Source organism: Salminus brasiliensis, chromosome 24 (genome assembly GCF_030463535.1).
Source record: "Salminus brasiliensis chromosome 24, fSalBra1.hap2, whole genome shotgun sequence".
Taxonomy (NCBI): Eukaryota; Metazoa; Chordata; class Actinopteri; order Characiformes; family Bryconidae; genus Salminus; species Salminus brasiliensis.
Window position 1 is genome coordinate 23,310,568 of NC_132901.1, and position 20,651 is coordinate 23,331,218.

General features: G+C 36.8%; 1 protein-coding gene across 1 annotated transcript; it reads right to left on the reverse strand.

Annotated features, from left to right (window-relative positions):
* Window positions 1-12,159: 12,159 nt before the first annotated feature.
* LOC140546666 (uncharacterized) lies at window positions 12,160-16,677 on the reverse strand. Its single transcript, XM_072670050.1, has 6 exons — window positions 16,551-16,677; window positions 15,083-15,568; window positions 14,878-15,020; window positions 14,678-14,778; window positions 13,325-13,388; window positions 12,160-12,189 (listed from the first exon to the last, which is right to left on the reverse strand). The coding sequence occupies exons 1-6, from the start codon at window positions 16,675-16,677 to the stop codon at window positions 12,160-12,162; spliced, it is 951 nt and encodes a 316-aa protein (XP_072526151.1).
* Window positions 16,678-20,651: the final 3,974 nt, after the last annotated feature.

The window sequence follows — 20,651 nt, forward strand, 5'->3', positions numbered from 1 at the left end:
AAACCAGCTCCAAAGATATACAACATCATCTTGCTGCAGATGGAGTCACCGTGTATCGTTCAACTATTCAGCGCACGAGGAGAGACTGTATGGGAGAGTAATGCAGAAAAAGCCTGTTCTGTGCACACGCCACAAACAAAGTTGCTTGAGATATGCTAAAGCACATTTGGACAAGCCAGCTTCATTTTGGAATAAGATGCTGTGGACAGATGAAACTAAAATTTCGTTATTTGGACACAACAAAATGTCATAATAACATAATATGCATGGCAGAAAAAGAACACAGCATTCCAAGACAAACACTTGCTACCCACAGTAAAATCTGGTGGCGGTTCCATCATGCTGTGGAGCTGTGTGGCCAGTGCAGGTACTGGGAATCTTGTTAAAGTTGAGGGTTGCATGGATTCCAGTCAACATCAGCAGATTTTTGAGAACAGTGTTCAAGTATCAGTGACAAAGTTGAAGTTACGCCAGGGGCTGGATACTTCAACAAGACAACGACCCTAAACACTGCTCAAAATCTACTAATGCATTCATGCAGAGGAACAAGTACAATGTTCTGGAATGGCCATCTCAGTCCCCAGACTTGAATATTATTGAAAATCTGTGGTGTGATTTAAAGCAGGCTGTCTATGCTTGGAAACCATCAAACCTGACTGAGATGGATAAATTGGAGATTTTTTTTTAAAAGAAGAATGGTTCAAAATACCTTCAACCAGAATCCAGACTCTCATTGGAAACTATAGGAAGCGTTTAGAGGCTGTTAATTCTGCAAAAGGAGGATCTACTAAATATTTATGCAATTTTTCTGTTGGGGAGCCCAAATTTATGCATCTGCCTAATTTCATTTAAATAGTTATTGCACACTTTATGTGAATCATATAAACTTAATTTCACTCAAATATCACTGTGTTCATCTGCTATATGATATATTTAACTGAAATTGCTGATCCGAACAACCAATGATTTATGAAGGAAAATCATCAAAATTATCAGGGGTGCCCAAACTTTTTCATACCACTGTATTATACTGTACTATGCTATTATGCTGCTATAACTAGCAGTCTATACTCTTACTTGCAATGCAACACAACATCTCTGCAGTGTAGCGCAAATTTGTAATTGTAGCTGCAGTTACATCATGTAGAGTTTATGTAAGGACTTGCAAATAATAGCAAATGAAAAGTTAATGCAAATGAAATTTGACTACAAATAGCACATTGCTATGACTAGTCATTTGCCCCAAGCACATTTCAGTCAGAAAATGTCCTTAAACATTTCATTATTGTTCCAAAGCTTTTCAAGTAGCACCCAGTGCCGCACCTGTATGTAAATTATATTATATTATACAGCCCACAGAGCACCTGTTCGGGGGAGGGGAAAATAATCATGACAGTTGGTGTTTAGTTCCTCTTTGAAAAGGAACTGGCTACGTTGGGCAGGTGGAACCAGGTCATCTATCAATGCAGAAATCAGTCACAATTACAACACCTGCTGTAACTCACAGTCAGCACAGTTCTGGTTTCATAGACTTTAGATTGGACTAAAAACTGCACTGTACATGCTATATACATACTGTACGAGTAGTAGTGTATCATTTTAGAACATAGCTTTTGTGTTATGTTATGGAGTGGCTGCTTATCACTTTTTAGTTTTTACCCAATTTTGCTACTATTTAAGCAAGGTCTTTATTTTAACACTCGACTTTGCATCCTGTATGGTCACTTTGTTCACACTGCAGACTTTTTGGTAACACTTTAGTTGGATGGTCCATTTGAGGTGCCTCATAGATGCTCACCTGGCATTCAACTAACATTCAACTGAATCTATAATGAGTGCAACTAAACTATAAGTTAGATTCTAGGATAGGGTTTAGGGATGATTTAAGGTTAGGTTAAGGTTAGGGTTAGGTTGATTCAAGGTTTTGGAAGATCTTGGACCATCCAAGTAAAGTGATATATATATATATATATATATATATATATATATATATATATATATATATATATATATATTTTTTTTTTTTTTTTTTTTTTTTTTTTTCCCCAACAGCTTAAATCATAATTCATCTACTTTGCTAGCCTGTATAGAATGTATATGTATAAAATTCAGCCACTGCATTTTATAACACCCCTGCCTTATTCCACTCTCTCATTAAAAAATATTAAGAACTATTTATTTAGCACCATGATTGCAGCTTTTTGATACTGTTATTGAGATGAAAACCACGTAGCAGTATTATGCAACAATGGCTACTTCTTATTTCTAGCCTTAAATTTCAAATGATTTTTTTTTCCAATGGCATTTCATGGGGTTTGAATACCTTTATGTTGGAGTATAATGTTAGTTTATCTATAAAACATCTGTATTCAGACACACAATGGAAGCTGTAAATGTAATTGGTCAAGACTGTAAGCACACTGTGAGAATTACAGCCCATGCTAAATAAAAGTTTAAAAGTAAATGAATGTAATGTATTGTTTTATTTTCTCTTCTGCATGAATGAATGTTTCTTGAACATGTTTAAGATTTGTATAAAAATGCAGTTGAATCACTTGACTAAAGGCTCATTTATGTTCCCTTTATCTAACGATGTTACCACCACTGTCCACATACACAGCAGTGTAAACATTATTTTCCAGTCGGACCCATCTAGTTAAAAGACCAAGTTTCCCTCACTGTGATTTGTTGATCTGTTAGTATGAAACATGAGAATCTATAGAATACTATACAATAACATAATACAGTAAAATTTTATTAAAAGCTGTATAAACACAATGTTAAATTATATGTGAACATTGACTTTTTCTTTGGAAAGTAAAGTAAAAAGTACCTCTAACATAGTCACTGGCCCCCAGCTGAGAGATACAGAATCGTCACTGAAAGTGAAGACAACATGAGGACTAAGGCAGTAAAATAAATATTACAGTTTTTTTTACACAATATGAAGCATTACACAGTTTTGCAGCATTACACAGCGTTTTCCTCCCCACTTCAACAGAGTCACGTTTTGCAGTTAGCAGTGAGCTAAGCCCGGAGTAGCAATAACAGGGATGCTATTCTTCTTTTACCCGTCAGTTGAGCATCAGAATGATTGTGAAGCTGCTATTTTAAGGTAGAAATGCAACATAATGTTGCTTTAATTAAATTGACTTGAATTATTTGTTAGCCATTAAGACCCAAAATTAAATGTATAGACAGCAAACACAAACCTGTTTATAGTAGTAAAACTGACTGATTGATTGTAAAGTAGTGACCATATTTGTAATTGATTTTGAGATTGAAACACAATCGTCTGTTAGGACGATGTGTATAACTGTGTAAGTTTAAAATAAATATAGTCATTGACAATACAACAGATGTACATAGCAGGTTCCTAATATCATATAATTTATATTCATTTATAATCATATTATTAGGACCACTTTTAAATTCAGAGGTTAGTGACAGAAGATAACATCATAAACTGTACATGAATGGCTGCATCCCCTGTTCTGATAACAGAGTATTGGCTGCCTGTATACACATATGACATGCATGGTAAACAAGAATGGTTCTTTGGAATTTTTGTTGTTAGGCCAGTTGTGATCAAATACTCCATGCTCATTTGCCATTAGCCTTAAATAAGTGCAATTAGTCGAGTATGCCAATTCCTAATCTACAGCATACGGTACGGCACTAGGACCTGGGATGAGGACCAAGCCTGTGGACAACCCCCCCCCCCTCCCCCTCCCCCGGGAGCTCAGGAAGGGCTTGTTTATTGTCTGATTAGTTGGACGGAAACCGTTAGAGGAGGGAAAACACCAAAATATGCCAGGCCGTGGGGCTTCAGGACTAGACTTGATAACCAGTGGGTTACCATACAAAGGTCTCACAGCACTGGTGACAAAATGTGTGGATTATAATAAAGAAATTGCTGTTTAAAATACATACATTGGTTAGATAAAGAATAAACAAAATAAAGGGTTGTGTCTGCTTTCTTCTAGTATCGCAGAAATTAAGCATTATATTAAGCATTTTTCATCATTCATTGAAGCCATAATCGCACTTTCAACAATTTCACCAGCTCTCTGCTGCCATCTTCAGGTATGTCTTTAGAAGGACTTGCTCTTGTAATTACAGATGTAATTACAGAAGCTTTATCCACACATCTGAAGTTCAGTTTTAGCAGCTAAAGCAATTCCCCTATTTAGACAAAAGTATTGGGACACATGTTCCTTATTTTTTTTTTTTATTCTGAAATCAAGATTATTTAAAAATGATTATCCTGCTTTTGCTGGAGTAATTGCCTATACTGTCCAGGGAAGAAGGCTTTGAACAAGATTGTGGAGGAGCATTGCTGTAAGAATTTGATTGTATTTAGCAACAATAGTGTTAGTGAGGTCAGGATGTTGGATAATTACCATCCCATTTCCTTCTCAACTCCCCAACTCGTCCCAAAAGTACTGGATAGAGCATCATTCATTATTCCAGAAAACACAGTCCTACTGCTTCACAGCTCAATGCTGGGGGGCTTTGTACCTCTCTAGCCATTGGCGCTGGATTTTGGGCCCCATAAGAAGACATTCCACTGGCATTCTTCTTGACAATTCTACTCAATTAACACATTTTAGGGCCCCTGTCAGTCACAGGTCTTTAGAATTGTCCTAAATGTCCTTTCCATAAAGCACCCCTGCCTTTAGCTGATATTAGGCATGGTGGGTAGGTTCATGCTTATCTGCTCTAGAGAGTCCTATTGTATAGGCAGTACTTCTCTACAGGGACTAGACAAGCTGTGTGTGTGCATTTGCACATCTGTGTCAGCAATGAGTGCAACCTAGTAGCTGAAAGTGTTCATTAGAAGGTGTCCACAAAAATGTGGGCATATAGTGTACCTCAGTCTTCAGATGATTAGTTCTGCTGCTATGGCGCAAATGTATGCAAATTAACCTGCCTTGCCACGTCACAGTATTCTGCAATTACCAGCAGGCAACGATCTCAACAACAGATGAATCTCCTCAGCAACTTGCTGGTATTACAGGAAACGTCTGAAGATGAGTCTTAGGATAAGATGAGATTCTGCAAAGAAATGAAGAATGCCCTGTAATAAAAAGCTGTACATGTTAATATCTAAGTAAATTTGAATAAGATCAGATGTTTAACACTGCTCAGTGCGACTTAACGCCTCATAAATGGAAACTGTGGTTCAAGCCAACAGTTAGGGAAGTATTGAGTATTTCGAGTTCTACCACAGAAAGCCACAAGTTTCATGCATAGCTTTAGTCCCACCCCAAAGCAGAACACTCCGTAACTGAGCTTCCTGATCTCAACCCTAAGATTCTTAATAATTAATACAGTCCTCAGCTATAACTATACAATGGCATGGATGTACAGTAAAAGATGGCCTCTGATTGTGATGTGTGTATTGGGTGAGTACATATAAGTGCCGCTGTTCTATGTATGTTAAGTAAAGGCAAATTGACAGGACTAGAAGCGGATAAGTGTGTGTGTCATTAGAAACAGAAAATTTGCGCCGTAAACATGACAGTGTTGACACTTAGGTCTGATCTTCAACCTGATTTCACAGTCTGTTGTTTATTCTTTTATTCTCACATTAACATTATGAAGAGGTGTCTTTTATATCTTATTAATATCCACAATTGACATACAGACAGTGAAGTAGAATAGAGAAAGGATTCTGGTAGTTGTACCCTTAAAAAAGTGCTATAAAAGATGATTTTTGGTTACATTAAGAACCATTTTTGTAAAGAAGCTGTGTGTGAGTATGAAGAACCTTGCTCACATACACACAGCATGTCTAGTCCTTGCAAAAGAGAAGTATTGCCAATAAAGTAGCAATCTCTGGAGCAGATGAATATGAACCTATTGGCACCATGCTGCCTTATGCCAGATGTGGGCTAGAGGGGTATAAAGTCAATATTGAGCCGTGGAGCAGTGGAAGAGTTGTGTTCTCTGTGAATGATGGATGGTGCTCCATCCAGTACTTTTGGGATGAGTTGGGGTTCAAGTGGGGTGTTGATCATCCAACATTCTGACCTCTCTAATGTTCTTATTGCTAAATGCAATTAAATCCTCACAGCAATGCTCCTCCAAAATCTAGTAGAAAGTCTTGTCCCTGGAGCTTAGAGACAGTTACTCTTGATTTTAGAAGAAACAATAAATGAGCAGGTGTCCCAAAACTTATGTCTATATAGTTCTTGTTATGTAATGAAAAGAAGTGAAAAGAAGAAGAAATGATTAATAATCTTCAAATAATATTCAAAGTCCCTGCAACTCCAGGAAACCCTGTCACTGAAGCAAAAGGGAGAAACACCACCAGTGAGGTCTAAACATCAATCTTCTCAATATTTCTCTGTCCAGGCATCTTCAGCTCTGTGGCAGTATCTAGAGTTTCAGCTCAGGAGGAGGTGCTGATTGGAGCTGTGGGAGAATCTCTTACTTTCCCTACTCACGTGCCTGTATCTGGAACTATCATTTATGAAGGCAGAACCATTGGACAGGTGATGAATAAACAGAATGAAACAGACTCTGATGAGAAGTTTAAGAATCGCCTCCACTGGAACAGCGAGTTCTTCACTCTCTCAGACCTGAAATCAAATGATTCAGGTGTTTATGTTGTAGAGAGCACTAAAGAGGAGAAGAGAAAGCAAGTTTACCAGCTGAATGTGTACGGTACGTTCAGTTTACAGTTCTTTATTAAATAAATCTGAAGAGTAAAAATGCAAACACTGAGTTTTAATGCATTTTCTTCTTTTCAGAGAAAGTATCAGAACCTCAGGTGACGACACTGGACTACGATCCTCCTGAGAGTGAACTGTGTAGGTTGCAGTGCTCAGTGAGGATTGTGGGAGGAGTGAATCTCTACTGGTTTAACAACAGTGTCATATTAAACCACACCAACAGCTCCAGTCCTGACAATACACTGAATCTCCTGTTGGAAATACAGCAGTTAGACACCTACAGCTGTGTGGCCTCCAACCCAGTCAGCAAACAGACGACTACAGTCAATTTTACGGAGCTCTGTCCTCATAAACTCGGTATGAGAACTGTTGAAACCTAAAATACAAACTTCTCTCATTTCTAAGCTGATATACTGTATACTGAGTTGTTTAAATGTTATTTACAGTTATTTTGGTTTTGAATGTAATGGCTTTAAAATAATATTTAAGTAATATTTATGCAATATTTCATATAATATTTTAATTAATATTTAAGTAAAAACACACTTGCTGGTACTAGATTTGACATCACTTGGTCTATTGTAGATCCCTCATAGAAGCTCATCTGATATTTCTGACAGTCAACTCTACAGAGCTCTGTCCTCATAAACTCGGTATGAAAACACATATCTAGTTTAATTATTATTAAAAATACAAATAATAATAACAATAATATTTTAATACACTGCCAATAATAATATTGCTAACAATAGTATTAGTTATTAAATAATTATATTTATTATATTATATTAGTAAAATTATGCCACACACATGCATTAAATGTTTGCTTACCAATGCTCCTTTTACCAGCTAGCATACATTTTTTGGTAGCTTATACAGTTATAAGTGTCTACAGCCAAAACATACAGCTGTGAGCTATCATTGACTGGTCTGTTGAGTGTCTGACTTTATTTTAAATATCTACAAATGACCATTACTCCACTAAAAACCCATGACACACTGGCTCTGACTGAAAACATTAGCTGCTAAAGCTGTTGGGGAGACACTGGTGCATTTTGGGAAATGCCAGTGCCAGTAGTAACTGTAGTGTGTGCTGTGTTTAGTTTAGTTTAGTTTAGTTAATATTGAATGCTCTTTAAAAAACAAAAATAATACCATACAGTCCGTGTAGAGGCAGAAGTCTGCTTACAATATTTTACAATATTACATATAACAGAACAATATAATTTCACAACATAAAATAAGCTAAATCAATATAACCTTTAAAAGTGTATGCACATATATATATATATTGTGTATGTGTGTGGGCATATCTTAATGCATGTAAGATTAATACATTTTTATAAATTTATTTTTAAGCTTAATGTACTCATATTAACTGCTAAGTAATTATGTGACTTTCTTGTAGTTGTCATTATTTAAAGATATTAGGGTTTTTTTGCAGAACGGACATCAGTTCATCGTAGACCTGTTGTTCTCATCACTGCTCTTATAAGCGTAGCAGTGGTTGTAATATGGATGGCTTTGTTTCTGTTGAGAAGTCTGCTGGGAGCAAAAGACCAGAATGATCCTGATCTCATCACAGAAGGTATTTCTCAGATCATTCAGTCGTATTAAATGCTCCAAACAATATTGCACTGACTTTAATACAATACATAAATAAACAGAGTTTATCTATGGTTATTTTTACATTTTCAAGAAGACTTCATTCCAGTTTATTTGCTTAAGAAGAATTCTTAAGAAGAAAGTTCTCCCTAAAGCCCACTTACGTAGTTTTCACAAAGATCTTGACATTTTCCAACATTTTCTTATGTGAGATTTGTTCAGTTTAGGAGAACAATCCATCATCATAAGAGCAGAGCTGTGAACAATTCTGCATTTAAAAAACACATCATGAACCTGACATAGAAGTTCTGTTCTGACTTTTCTCAAGAACTACTTTAAGAATGTTCTTAGGTTGGTTTTGGTGAATGAGGTGCAGTATTAACACAATATAAAGAATAACACAAAGGACAAAAATGCAGACACAGTTTTCTTTCAAAAGCAACAGCATAGATCATAAACACAAACACATCACATCTGCTGGACTGACAGACATGGACAGAAACAGTTAACTGAATAGTCACCACAGTGTGAACCAACAGCAGCTTCTTACAGATGTGGTTGCTGGTCTCTGAAAGCTGTGAGATGCTGAGCAGCTGCTGCATGACTGCTTTTTTTATGAACAGCTTATTACTTCTATTTGTTGTGTCCAGTAAAAACCAATAACAGATATACTATATGGACACAATTTTGGGACACAAGGTAATCAAGATAGATAGTGGACATTGCTGTGAGAATTTGTTATCATTCAACTATAAAAGCATTATCTTAAAAGTATCCATCATTCCAGAGAACACAGTTCTTCCACTGCTCCACAGCTTAATACTGGGGGGGCTTTATACCACTCTAGCCCACGCCTGGCATTAGGCAGCATGGTGTCAATAGGGTTATGTTTATCTTCTGCAGAGAGTCCTATTTTGTTGTCAGTACTTCTCGAAAGGGACTAGACAAGTTGTGTGTGTGTGCATTTTCACATTTGTGTCAGCAATTTGGACGTATAGTGTATGCTAACTATGTTAACCAATAACTAAAGACACCTGATCTCTCTCTCTCTCCTCTCTTTCACAGTGAAATATACAACAGCTGGTTCTTGAAGAAGCATGAGAGCTTTTTTACAGTGCACAGCAAGACAAGATTCATGAGGCCCCCATCCACAGCAGGACACCATACAGACAAACAGGAAAGCCGTGGTTAGACTGTGAACACTCACCTTTAAATATAAAGGTGTCGCAAAGTGTTCTTTGAGTGATTCCATAGAGGAAACACTTGGTTTCATAAAGAACCATTTTAGAAATGTTATATTGGTAAAGAACCTTTTGGACCTTTAAAAAGTTTTACTCACTCATCTCCTGTACTAAAGTGTTTCCTTAAGGAACCATAAACGTTTCTTTTATGGCATCTCTGAAAGAACCCTGTGTAGCACCTTTATTTTTGAGGGTGCTGGTGCAGTTCATGTTTCTAAGCTGTTTTACATTGAGGTTTATTTCAGCTGAATTATTTGAGCTCTATGTTTTTGAAATGTGAATCACTGTGCTGTATAAAACCTCTTACACCTTTAGGGAGGACTGCAGAAACCTTAAGGTCACATGAAGCTAGAAGAGCATGGCTTCAGCTGTGTGACTTTCAGCACTGCTTATTTGCCATCACATTCAGTTATCATTAGAGTTAAACTCATCATGGCCTTTACATGGTTTTCATAATAAAAGCTGCTCAACTCTCACCTGATGTCCACAGAAGCCTGTGATTTGAGAAGATATGGCCTAAAAGCTGGAGTACATGGTTTTTTAAGGGTGTTTTTTTGTATTATTTACCACTGCTTTATTATCCTGACCTTATAAATAATAAAAGGACTGTGTGAAGCGAGATAAAGTGCTTTGTGTGATTTCAGAACTAATAAATGTTACTAAAAATTACTGTTCAGTTCTACAGAAAACCACAACATTATTTATACACAATGAATATGCACAGCTTTGGTCCCACCCCAAAGCAGACCGTTGTGTAACTGAGCTTCCTGGAGTCGTACATCACTCATTGTTGAAAACGAACTATTATAACAATGAAGATATCATTTCAAGGACTGAGAAGAATTCAGCTTTTGGCGTGTCTATGGGTTGAGTCTGCACTGGCTTGTAGTAACGTATCTAGAAGGTTAGCTCTGCTATAAGGTACTTGTCAATAATGTCAAATTTGCAGCTGTGCAAATGAATAACACGATAACATGAATTGTGGATTTTAGTGTTCCTTCACACACTGGAGCTCAAAACAATTTACAGCAATACAAGATTCATAAGGCCTCAGTCCATAGCAGGGCTTGTATGTATAAGTACAACCTGTTGACCAAGAGCAGCAGCTTTTGACAGATCTGCAGTGTCGTGCAAAACATGGCTGTGGTCAAGCATACATGCTGTGGTTTTAAGCATAACATTGAGTGTAGTTTCCTCTGCAGACTGAAAAAAAGACTGATAGAAAGTATAGGTCATAGCATAGGTCATAACTATGTTAATAACTGTGTATAACTGCACTCTCTCACTTTTTTTGCAACAGTGACATACACAACAACTGATCCCTAATGAAACCTGGGAGCTGTTTAAAGTCTGCATCAATCATGTGACCCAGGGGGTCTCCATCTACAGCAGGAAAGGGGTGGTTAGAAGGTAGACACACACACAGTTTATCTGTTCTATTGTTTTCTGTGTGTTATGTTGGTTTTAGCTTGATGCAAGATGTGTACATAAATGCATGTATGCAGTGTACTTTTACAGGACACTAAAAGTTAGAGAACACACTGCATAACGCATTAATATATTTGACTTCCGGAATCAAGACTTTTTGACCTATAATATATATATACTGTTAACTGTTTAATTAAAGACTCTATTATAAAACTACCTTGAAACTCAGACAAGAAAACAGCAGACAGATTTTACCATCAATATTATTTCATTTTTAAGGCTGTTTGGTTACTTTGTTGTGTGCTGTGGGTTTTGTTTTGTAAAAAGGGTGGGTGGAATGTGTTGGGACGGTGGGATTACCTAAAGTAATTGATGGGAATAGCTAAACAAAATCTATGCTGTATCTGTTTCTGTTTTGTAAGACCTTTTTTCCTGATTTCTCAGTAAACATAATGGAAAATATACAAAATAAAGAAATGCTTATTTGGGCAGAAGGTGTGTTTATAGTAGTATACATACACAAACATATAACATACATAATTGTAAAACATACATTAAACATTAAATAGGAGTATTACAGCAGTAAACGCAGTAAAATTAATTGTGAAGCCTCACTTTTGCTTAAGACTGGAATCACTGCAATGCAATATGGACTACTGTAAATATAAATATGGTCTTTTCAACATATTAAAGTGATTAGATATTGTATTACACACACACACACACACACACACACATATATATATATATATATATATATATATATATATATATATATACCATAACATTTTGTTAGCATACTTATATTTTAAATAGCCTATAATATTTTACACATGTTATGCTTTTGCTCTTACTGTATTGTACTAAGAAAGGTTCTGTGTTTGCAAAGCATACATTTCTAAAGTCAACTTTTCTGATGTAAATTCTTTTACATACTGTTTAATGCAGTATTTGATTTACTGTAGTTCAGTAAGTTTTTCACTCTTAATTAAAAGTTAGCAAATTATGTTTGGACAGAGCTGACACAAATTAGTTCCTTTTTGGAATCCAAAAATATCAACAGGGCCTACAGAACCCATATTAAAACCAACCTAATATCAAAATGGTTCATTTTTTACTAGTTTATGTTGTGTCACAGGAAGGGATTATGGTTTTCAGGGGGTTATGGTTTTCAATTTGTTAGTTATAAGTTATGGTTTTCATTCTTACAGAGCCACTGTGAAACTGTTGTGTGGCTGCACATGAGGGACACATGTGCGTACAGCAAGTGATACGAACTAGATTTAGACCTAGACTAAGAGCTAGCTTTTGGTAGCTTTTAGAGAGTCATTCAAAGGCACTGCGTGGAACAAGCCTAAACAAAGTGAAGTTGCTATTAAAACTAATGCTATTTTCTTGTGGAATTTAGAAGAATTCAGCACTAAATGCACTAAATTAATTCAGCACTAAATGTATTCATCTGTTTGTCACACAAAAAGGCAAAAGTGAATACAAATTAGAGCGTTCACACTTTAGGTAACACTGCTAACAGGCTAATTCACATTAAATAACACTGCTGACAGGCTAATTCACATTAAGTAACACTGCTTACATGCTAATTCACATTAGGTAGCACAGCTAGCAGGCTAATATAAATTAAGTAACACTGCCATCACGCTAATACAATATGTGCTTGACAGTACATGAACTACAGGTGGTTCTACAACATAAATCTTTCTATTAAAGTGTCCAGAGAGTGTATTCTTGGCCTCACTGTCAGTTTTGGATTTGGCCCAAAAGGGGGCAGTGTTGTAAACTGTATGTGCTGTTTATGCTGGTATTTCTGACATGAAATTACTTATGGATTCTCAATTTAAATCTTAGTTCTGCTGCTTCTGAAGTCTCCATGGTCTTAAAGTATCTGAAGGTGTTTAGATAAAGCAGGCCTACTGAGGTGGAAGCTTTCACAATCCAATTTTTCTCTCTCAGAGCAGAACTGTCCATATTCAGCTCTGCTGGTGAAAACAGCAGTCATAGCATTCACTCTCAACTTTTAACAAAAAACAGCTATTACGGTCTTTATGAAAACAATAACAGTTTATTTCAGCAAACATAATTACATAAAAACCATAAAGACCAGATGATTCCAATAATTCTCTAATACATGTAGCTGATAAAAAGCATCACAGCAATATACTGTACATGAAGGAGCAGAATTAAAGGAGATGAACTGATAGAGCTGAAAAAAACGTTAAATGTAATGGCATAAATATCAGGCATTTATTCAGCTGTGCAATTAATTTTCTTCTCACATATCCACTGAAGGCTATAGCTGCATGGAAGATCATTCCAGCTGGACAGTGCGTCGCTATAGTCACCACGAGGAGCTACCTGAGCACAGTCCTCATCCCGCCAGCCATGCAAAGCATTATTTGGCTCACCCTCCTTCCAGTACCTGAGAAACCACCAACAGACAAATCAAAACATGGACTACAATGAAGAAAACCTCTTATACTGTGATACTGGAAGCACCGCCATGCCATCTAACACAATATTATTCGTTTAGGGGGGTATTATCAAAACAATAAACCATTGTTTACTGCATTTAAAGTACATTACAAATCGTAAAGGACATGCGTAAGCCAGAACTTGGACATGACTCTGCTATCTGGCAATAGTATAACCCCTGTATAGCACCACAATAGTGAGGGCAGAAAAAATCTGTTCTGGTCAAAATCCTCTTGTATATGGTTCATAAAAGGTGCCGTATATATTTTTTTTCATTACAGATTTAAAATGTATAATTTTAAAAATTACCCTTTTATCCTATTCGGATTGGCAAGTAACAAACCCATACATATTCATGCTCGAAAGAAAGCACCAGGCACCCGGCTCTGATGCATCAGCCAGCAGATGGCAATGCCGGCCAGCACTGCACTGAAGGGATGTCGTGAGCAAGTGTCATCTACCCACCCTGAAGAGAGCAAGGTCAATTGCTCTCACTGGGCCCGACTGCCAATGACTAGCAGCTTGACCGGGATTCGAACTAGCGATCCTTTGGTCACAGTGACAGTGCCTTATACCGCTGGGGATTGTCCTTGTGGAAAAAAAAGCTAAGCTCTGCTTTTATGGGCTGTTTACTGCTAACGACAATGGCTTACAGATAGCATATATGATAGCATAGTTTTAACACTGTAATAAAAACACTGAATAGTACTGAAGAGTGCAGCAAGTTACAGAGATTACAGACGATGAGCTTTAAGCCTTGCCCTCTTTCACATCCCTGGGTTTTGCTTTTACCAATAAAACAGTAAGCCGGTGCTTTCCCTTCTGACATGAGTTTAGCTATAGTTTGGTTCAGCTGGAGCAGTCCAGTTTGTTTTCAAGGAAGCAAACGATAAACAGATAGTAAAACTAGCATTGACTAGTGTTTAAAATTAGCATTGACTAGCTTTTAGCCTAGCGTGGATCCTGTTTGCTCTACATGGCTTTTGCTTAATTGGGTGCCAAGTTTGAGCGTCTATTCTGCGGACACTGGCATTGTGTTAAAGGAGGTTTGAGTTTCACGGTTTGTCAAAACCATGTACTGAACTCTCATTATTCAGCAATTCCAAGATACACGTTTGCCAAACCAAGGCCCCTTTAAATAAACTTTTTACAAATGGTTCTGAATCACCAAAAGCCAATATAATAAATATATAATAAATATATAATATAATAATATAATCTTTGATGGAAACATACCCATGTTCAAGCAATGTTCCATCTACCCATGTCCATGACCCTTCAACTGACAAGTCAGTCAGACCGATCCACAAAGCTTTTCCAAGTCCAGAAACAAATTTCTGGTGGAAGAACGAGAATTTTCTTACATTCAAGGGTCTTCAAGGGACTCATCCGTGTGCAAAACCTGGAGCTGGTCTATTCTTTGTACCCTCTCTTACCTGTTCTTCTCTACTGTTGATGATCACTAGATCTGCTCCCTTTGCTGTGCAGTCATGTCTGCTCAAAGCCCAGGTGTTACCAGTGGAAGAAACAAAGTAACAGCTGGACATGAACCTTATCCATCCAGCTGGGCAAGCTACACCTGGAAGAACACCATTACAAACATACATGTCATTATCAACCTCTGTTCTATTTAAGACCAACTGACATTGAAGAATGGTCTAACCTCTAACTCACCCAGCTCTGTAAGCTGTTTCAGAAGTGCTCCTCTTTCCATGTTTACAGTTTCATAGCTGCTCTGTAACTTGTCCCTCTCCAAAGTTATGTTGGTATAGCTGTTCTGTAACTGCTCTTTCTCCAAAGTTATGTTGGTATAGCTGTTCTGTAACTGCTCTTTCTCCAAAGTTATGTTGGTATAGCTGTTCTGTAACTGCTCTTTCTCCAAAGTTATGTTGGTATAGCTGTTCTGTAACTGCTCTTTCTCCAAAGTTATGTTGGTATAGCTGTTCTGTAACTGGTCTCTCTCCAAAGTTATGTTGGTATAGCTGTTCTGTAACTGGTCTCTCTCTACATTGTGTTTGATACTCAGGCCCACTATAACAGCCAGCAGGAGAACACACAGCAGCCCCAGACACACTGCAGCGGGGTTACCAGAGCGCACCTGCCTGCCCTCAGAAGCAGCTTCTGAACCTGGAAGAGTTACAATAGCAACATGGTTAGACTTCCACTACTGCTTTTTCTGTGATATTTCTATGATGTTTAAGCTCTGAGAGAGAAATAGTCTCAGCCACAAGAAACTAGACATCTAAGACTACCACCACTACCTCTTTCTCTCCTCTGCTTTCTTTAGAAAAGTGACGATTGCTGACAAAGACAGGGTCAGACAAAATACAATACAAAAAAGAAAAGCTTTTGTAGTAAAAGCAAAAGTGAAACATTTCATTCCAAAGCCCTGGATAGTCTATCCATTCAACTGGTGGTTATAGCAATTGTGCTTTTTATATTTTTACTTACTATTGTAATAAAAGGGATTTTCTTTCTCTAATAAAAGCAAAATGAATCATAGCACAGAAATATGAATTAAGTTCCCTGTATTACCTTTTTACCCCATAACAACAAACAGATTGCTTTCAATACATTTTGTAACCAAACCTTTGAAGCATTTCATTTGTACTTAACATCAGTCAGTAATCCTATTACAGAAACTATTAGAATAGAATATTCTGTGGAGCCCTACAGGGCTCTATTTTAGGGTCCATAAAGTTGTTGTTAATTATGACAGTGATGTAGTTATGAGATTGAAACATTACTTTATACGTTGATACTCTTATTCTACACTACAAAAAGGGTACCATAGTAATGAAAAGGATTCTCTGGCTTGTGTCAACAGCAAAGCCCTTTTTGGTGCTATTTTGAATCATTTTTGGCATGGTTCAATAGCAAATATGAACAAACACGTTAACAAGTTTAACTAGATAAAATGGCTTTAAAACACATTTGAAGCATTTTATTTGTACTTAATATCTTGAACCCAGTGTTTAGTTTTAGTCAGTAATCCTAATACAGAAACTATTATTTTGGATTATTTGGTAGTTGTGTCAGATGGCATATTCTGTAGATGTTCCATTCAGATACACTTAACTTTTGATTATGTGTTTAAATTCATGTTTACCTGCCTGCCGTCCTGTTGTGTTCAGGTAGATGCTGTCAGTGACTTTACTCTCATTGTAATTTTTTTCAATATCCTCAACGTTCATATAGATGCTCTCAGAATCTCCATCTTTCTCAATGTCCTCCATGCTCCTGTTGTCTCTTAGACGTAGAATGGAAACAGCTGCATTAATGTCAGTCAAGTTACTGTGGCTGTGTCACGTGATGCTCTGCCTATTGCTCTGTGTATAAGCAAGGTAGAGCAAGTGCACTTTGGTGCTGGCACATTTCTTAAGTAACTCTCTAGAGCATTGAAGTTGGTTCTATATCTGTAGCTCATTCACCCACCACTGCACTCTAATGATGGTATTAGACACAGGTATGCCTAAGGTTATGTGCACAGCTCTATATGTTGCCTGTATACTTCAGTGTTGCACACTATGGGCTGAAGAAGGTTTTAAAGGTCTAAAGTTTCTTAACTGGTGTAAAGGTTCTTTACACTCACACATCAGCATTATACACACACATGAATGAGAGCAGTATTATTCACACAACCTGAACCATTGAAGCTTCAAGAAGAATGTTGTTTAAAACAAGGTTTCTCCCTGTTTTTTTTCTCCCTGTAATATCTCTCAGTAATTTTCAGGAACTTTCATTAACTAGTGGAAGAGCAACATCGCTAATCTCGCTTTAGTCTTTCAAAGGAAGTGGGATGTGCGGCTGATTTCAGCCTTTAGCTAAACAAGGGTATGAAAATTTTTCTTTATGATATCCTCGCATCCATTGTAAAGCAAATTACCATTTTTACAAGGTTGGTTTTTTTATTCATGAATGAGCAATGATCTTGGAATTATCAGTGTATACTAGAAGGTCAAGAGTTCTGGTGGGGCCTAAACGGTTAACAAAAGATGAAGTTTCTGAAAGTAAAGGAAGGAAGAGACAACCTTCATGCAAAAAAAATGGTTAAAAATAGATATCATTAGATTTTTAATTGGAAGAAGAACTGATTAATGAAGTTTTAGTTAAGTCCAGTTTCTTAGACTGACTAAGAACTTAAGTCTGGTTATTGTGGCCTTGTAAACATAGCTTGTGCTAATCTGTTGATCAAGTATCTTAAATTCAGATTCTTAGCATGGCAATGACATTTTGGTACAATGCTGCCATCTCCTGTCTAATCTGAAAATGTAGCCCAAACATGTGTTGAGGATATAGTAAACTGTTAAAATATATGAAGAACCAAGCCTGCCAGAACAAAAATATTTATTAATTATTTTAAAAAAGAAAGAAAAACAAACAAGGAGTATACAAATAAATACAAATACACAAATAAATAAATAAATGTATATGTGACAAAAAATCCAGGGTTGAAATAAATAAATGAAATAAGCATAGTATTTGCCTAGTGTTTTTTAAAATGTATTTCTGTATGAGTTACTATTTATATTAATGCCTTCTTTCCTTGTTCATATTCTTTCTGTATGAATATGTTTTCCTGTAGTTTGATTTATTTATTCATTTATTCTTTTTTTCATGAATTCATTCTTTTGTATATTTCTGTATTTTTTCTTTCATATGATAATGAAGGGGTGAGTTTTTCACGCACTGGTTAGCATTTAGGACCAGAGGGTGAGGAGTTGATTCAAGCAGATAAGAGCCAGAACTCTTAGGGCGACGGTCAGTCTCTGATCTGCTCAGATAGGCAGCTGCTCTCTGACAAGCCTGTACTGCTTTAGGTACTTCGGCAGAGGAGTCCCAGTTACAGATGACTATGGCTTGTCTCGTTGCTTTCTCTTTGTGTTTAAAGGAGCTTAACAATACCTTGTTACCCCAACCTCCATTTTACTGTTTTCAGAGGTGTTCTTATCAAGAATTTATACTTTATACACTCTGTGTATAAAGTAAATACCCCTATAAGGTAATACACAGCTAAACCTCTTTTATATTAAACCAAGGTTAATCACCAATATTGTTCCTCTTTTTTTAAACTTACAGATAATCCATAAAAAATAATAAAAATAACAATAAAAAAAAACATATTTGGAGGTGTACATTAATTTTGCCTGCATGTGTCTCTCAACCGTCAATGGATTTTAAGTTTAATTTCAAAACTAACTTATACAATATCATAGGTAACAGAAAATAAGCTTCCCCAGACAAAAATGATGGGGCTGCACGAAAATTATCAAGCTAAAAATACCTGTGGGGTGTGTGACAGGAGTCATTGATTGAGAAGAGGTGGTACAGTGCAGTCAGTGTCTCGTGTAAAATGTAAAAATGAAGTACAACAAAACAATAATATAAAATAAATTAAAAATATAAAATAATATCATGTAAAAACATTTGGAAATGTACTTGAAGCATCCGTTGTTGTATGTCAGTGATTCCATTTCACTAAGCTCTAAAGTCTTTTAAAGATTCTAGTCAGTGAAACTCTTGTGAGCAACTTACTGTCTAATGGAATCCTATGTAGGTTATATTACTGTGTCAGTTTGCTAAAGGAGGGTCTAATTTCACATTAAAAACAAATGGCCTTAATATTACCTTAATTATTCACTTTTCTTGCACACAAGTTTCCAGGGGGAAATCCCAGGAATATAGTCTATAATTACTAAGAACAGTGTTCACAGCACTCAACCCTGGTCCTGGTAGCACCCTGCCCTGCTTTAACATACACCTTTCAACCCTGATTCATGGCCTCCAGCACCAGGTTTGAGAAACACTGGATTAGACCATAGCCCTTCAGTAAATGGTGTGATTTGATTTGGCCCCATCATTTGATTAGGAGAGGAAATAAGAAGGCTTCGTCCTCCAAGCTTGTCAGACAAATCCATACTAATCCTACTATCTTCACTAAAATTGAACAGGTCAGGGATTTCAGACTCACTATCCCACTGGTACACATGTCAGAAATGAGTGCAGATCAGTGTCACAAATCTTTCATTTTGATGGAATGCTTTGTTAAATAAATGCCCCCATCCTAAAGTGTCTGTTCCCCACTCCAGTTCAGGAGGTGGCAGTAATGTACACTAAGCTGGCCTGCTCACCACCATAACCAGCAAAGAAGAAGCTGCAGCAGCTCTGTGCTCCACAGTGGAAGCGGAGCTGCACTGACAGTAGGCAGAATTACATGCTTATATCCATGTTGTATGTTTGGTGGTGGGTTTTTATTTACTGTTTGAGGAGATATTCCAGTGGGGAAGGGATGTTTAAAATAGGTATGCTTATGCAGAAGTGGCCATTAGACCTGGCTGAGTAGTGTTTGGTCTTTGGTTTGTGGATGATATGTTTTTTTAATGGCTTTTCAACATTTGTGGCATTGCGTTAATGCCTTCTTTAGTGTTTACAGCACGTGGCCTGTGCATTAAACCCAGTAATGTTGTAAATATAATCAGCTGTTATCCCTGTTATCCTTCTATAGCCGGACTGTTACCAATTACAGTAATATCAACAGAAATCAAGGCTTCACAATGTCTGATGCTGTATTCAGTTATGTGACATAGCAAGAGTTGTGGTGGGTGGTGGGTGGAGCTTGGTGGTTGAGGGGTGGGGGGTAAGTGTTTAAGCATGATCTTTTCCCAATCATTTGCTTAGTTTTGCTTTTGAGCAACCTTTTCTCAAGGTTTGGCTCAGGGATGGGGAACTGCAGCACACCTGATTTAGCCTGCCATTTTTTAGGAAGTTATTCCATTTATTCCACTCTGACCCTAATGTCCCTGCAGACCTTCAGGCCGATCACTAGGGCCGTTTGATTTCAGAAATTGTGGAGTTGATTCCAAATAATTTGAACCAATAGAGTCAATATAAAAAAATTGGTTTCTCTCAATTTTCTCAATTCAAGACATTTGGAGAAAACAACTAACAAAATCCAAAATTAAGTAATTAACATACTCTAATATTTAATGATATTAATGATAATGAGTTAATAAGTTAGATTCTATTTTTATTCGACCTCCGAACTTTTACCTATATTCTCTAAAGTATCAAATGTATCAAAGTATCAAATCCCTGAAAGCAATTTAGGGACATTTATGGAACGCTGTCACATGAAAACTTGGGATCTACATTTTCTTTCTCAGTTTTTGACATAATTTGCAGCTGTTGACATAATTTGTGTCAAATGTCA

What these genes read in the sequence shown, in the direction of transcription:
- LOC140546666 (XM_072670050.1), bottom strand. Translation starts at nt 16,677, where the DNA reads ATGGAGGACATTGAGAAAGATGGAGATTCTGAGAGCATCTATATGAAC. An exon ending in TAGACCATTCTTCAATGTCA is followed by an intron (nt 15,021 to 15,082) that starts GTTGGTCTTAAA and finishes GTGTTCTTCCAG; the next exon opens with GTGTAGCTTGCCCAGCTGGA. An exon ending in GGAACATTGCTTGAACATGG is followed by an intron (nt 13,389 to 14,677) that starts GTATGTTTCCAT and finishes GTGGTTTCTCAG; the next exon opens with GTACTGGAAGGAGGGTGAGC.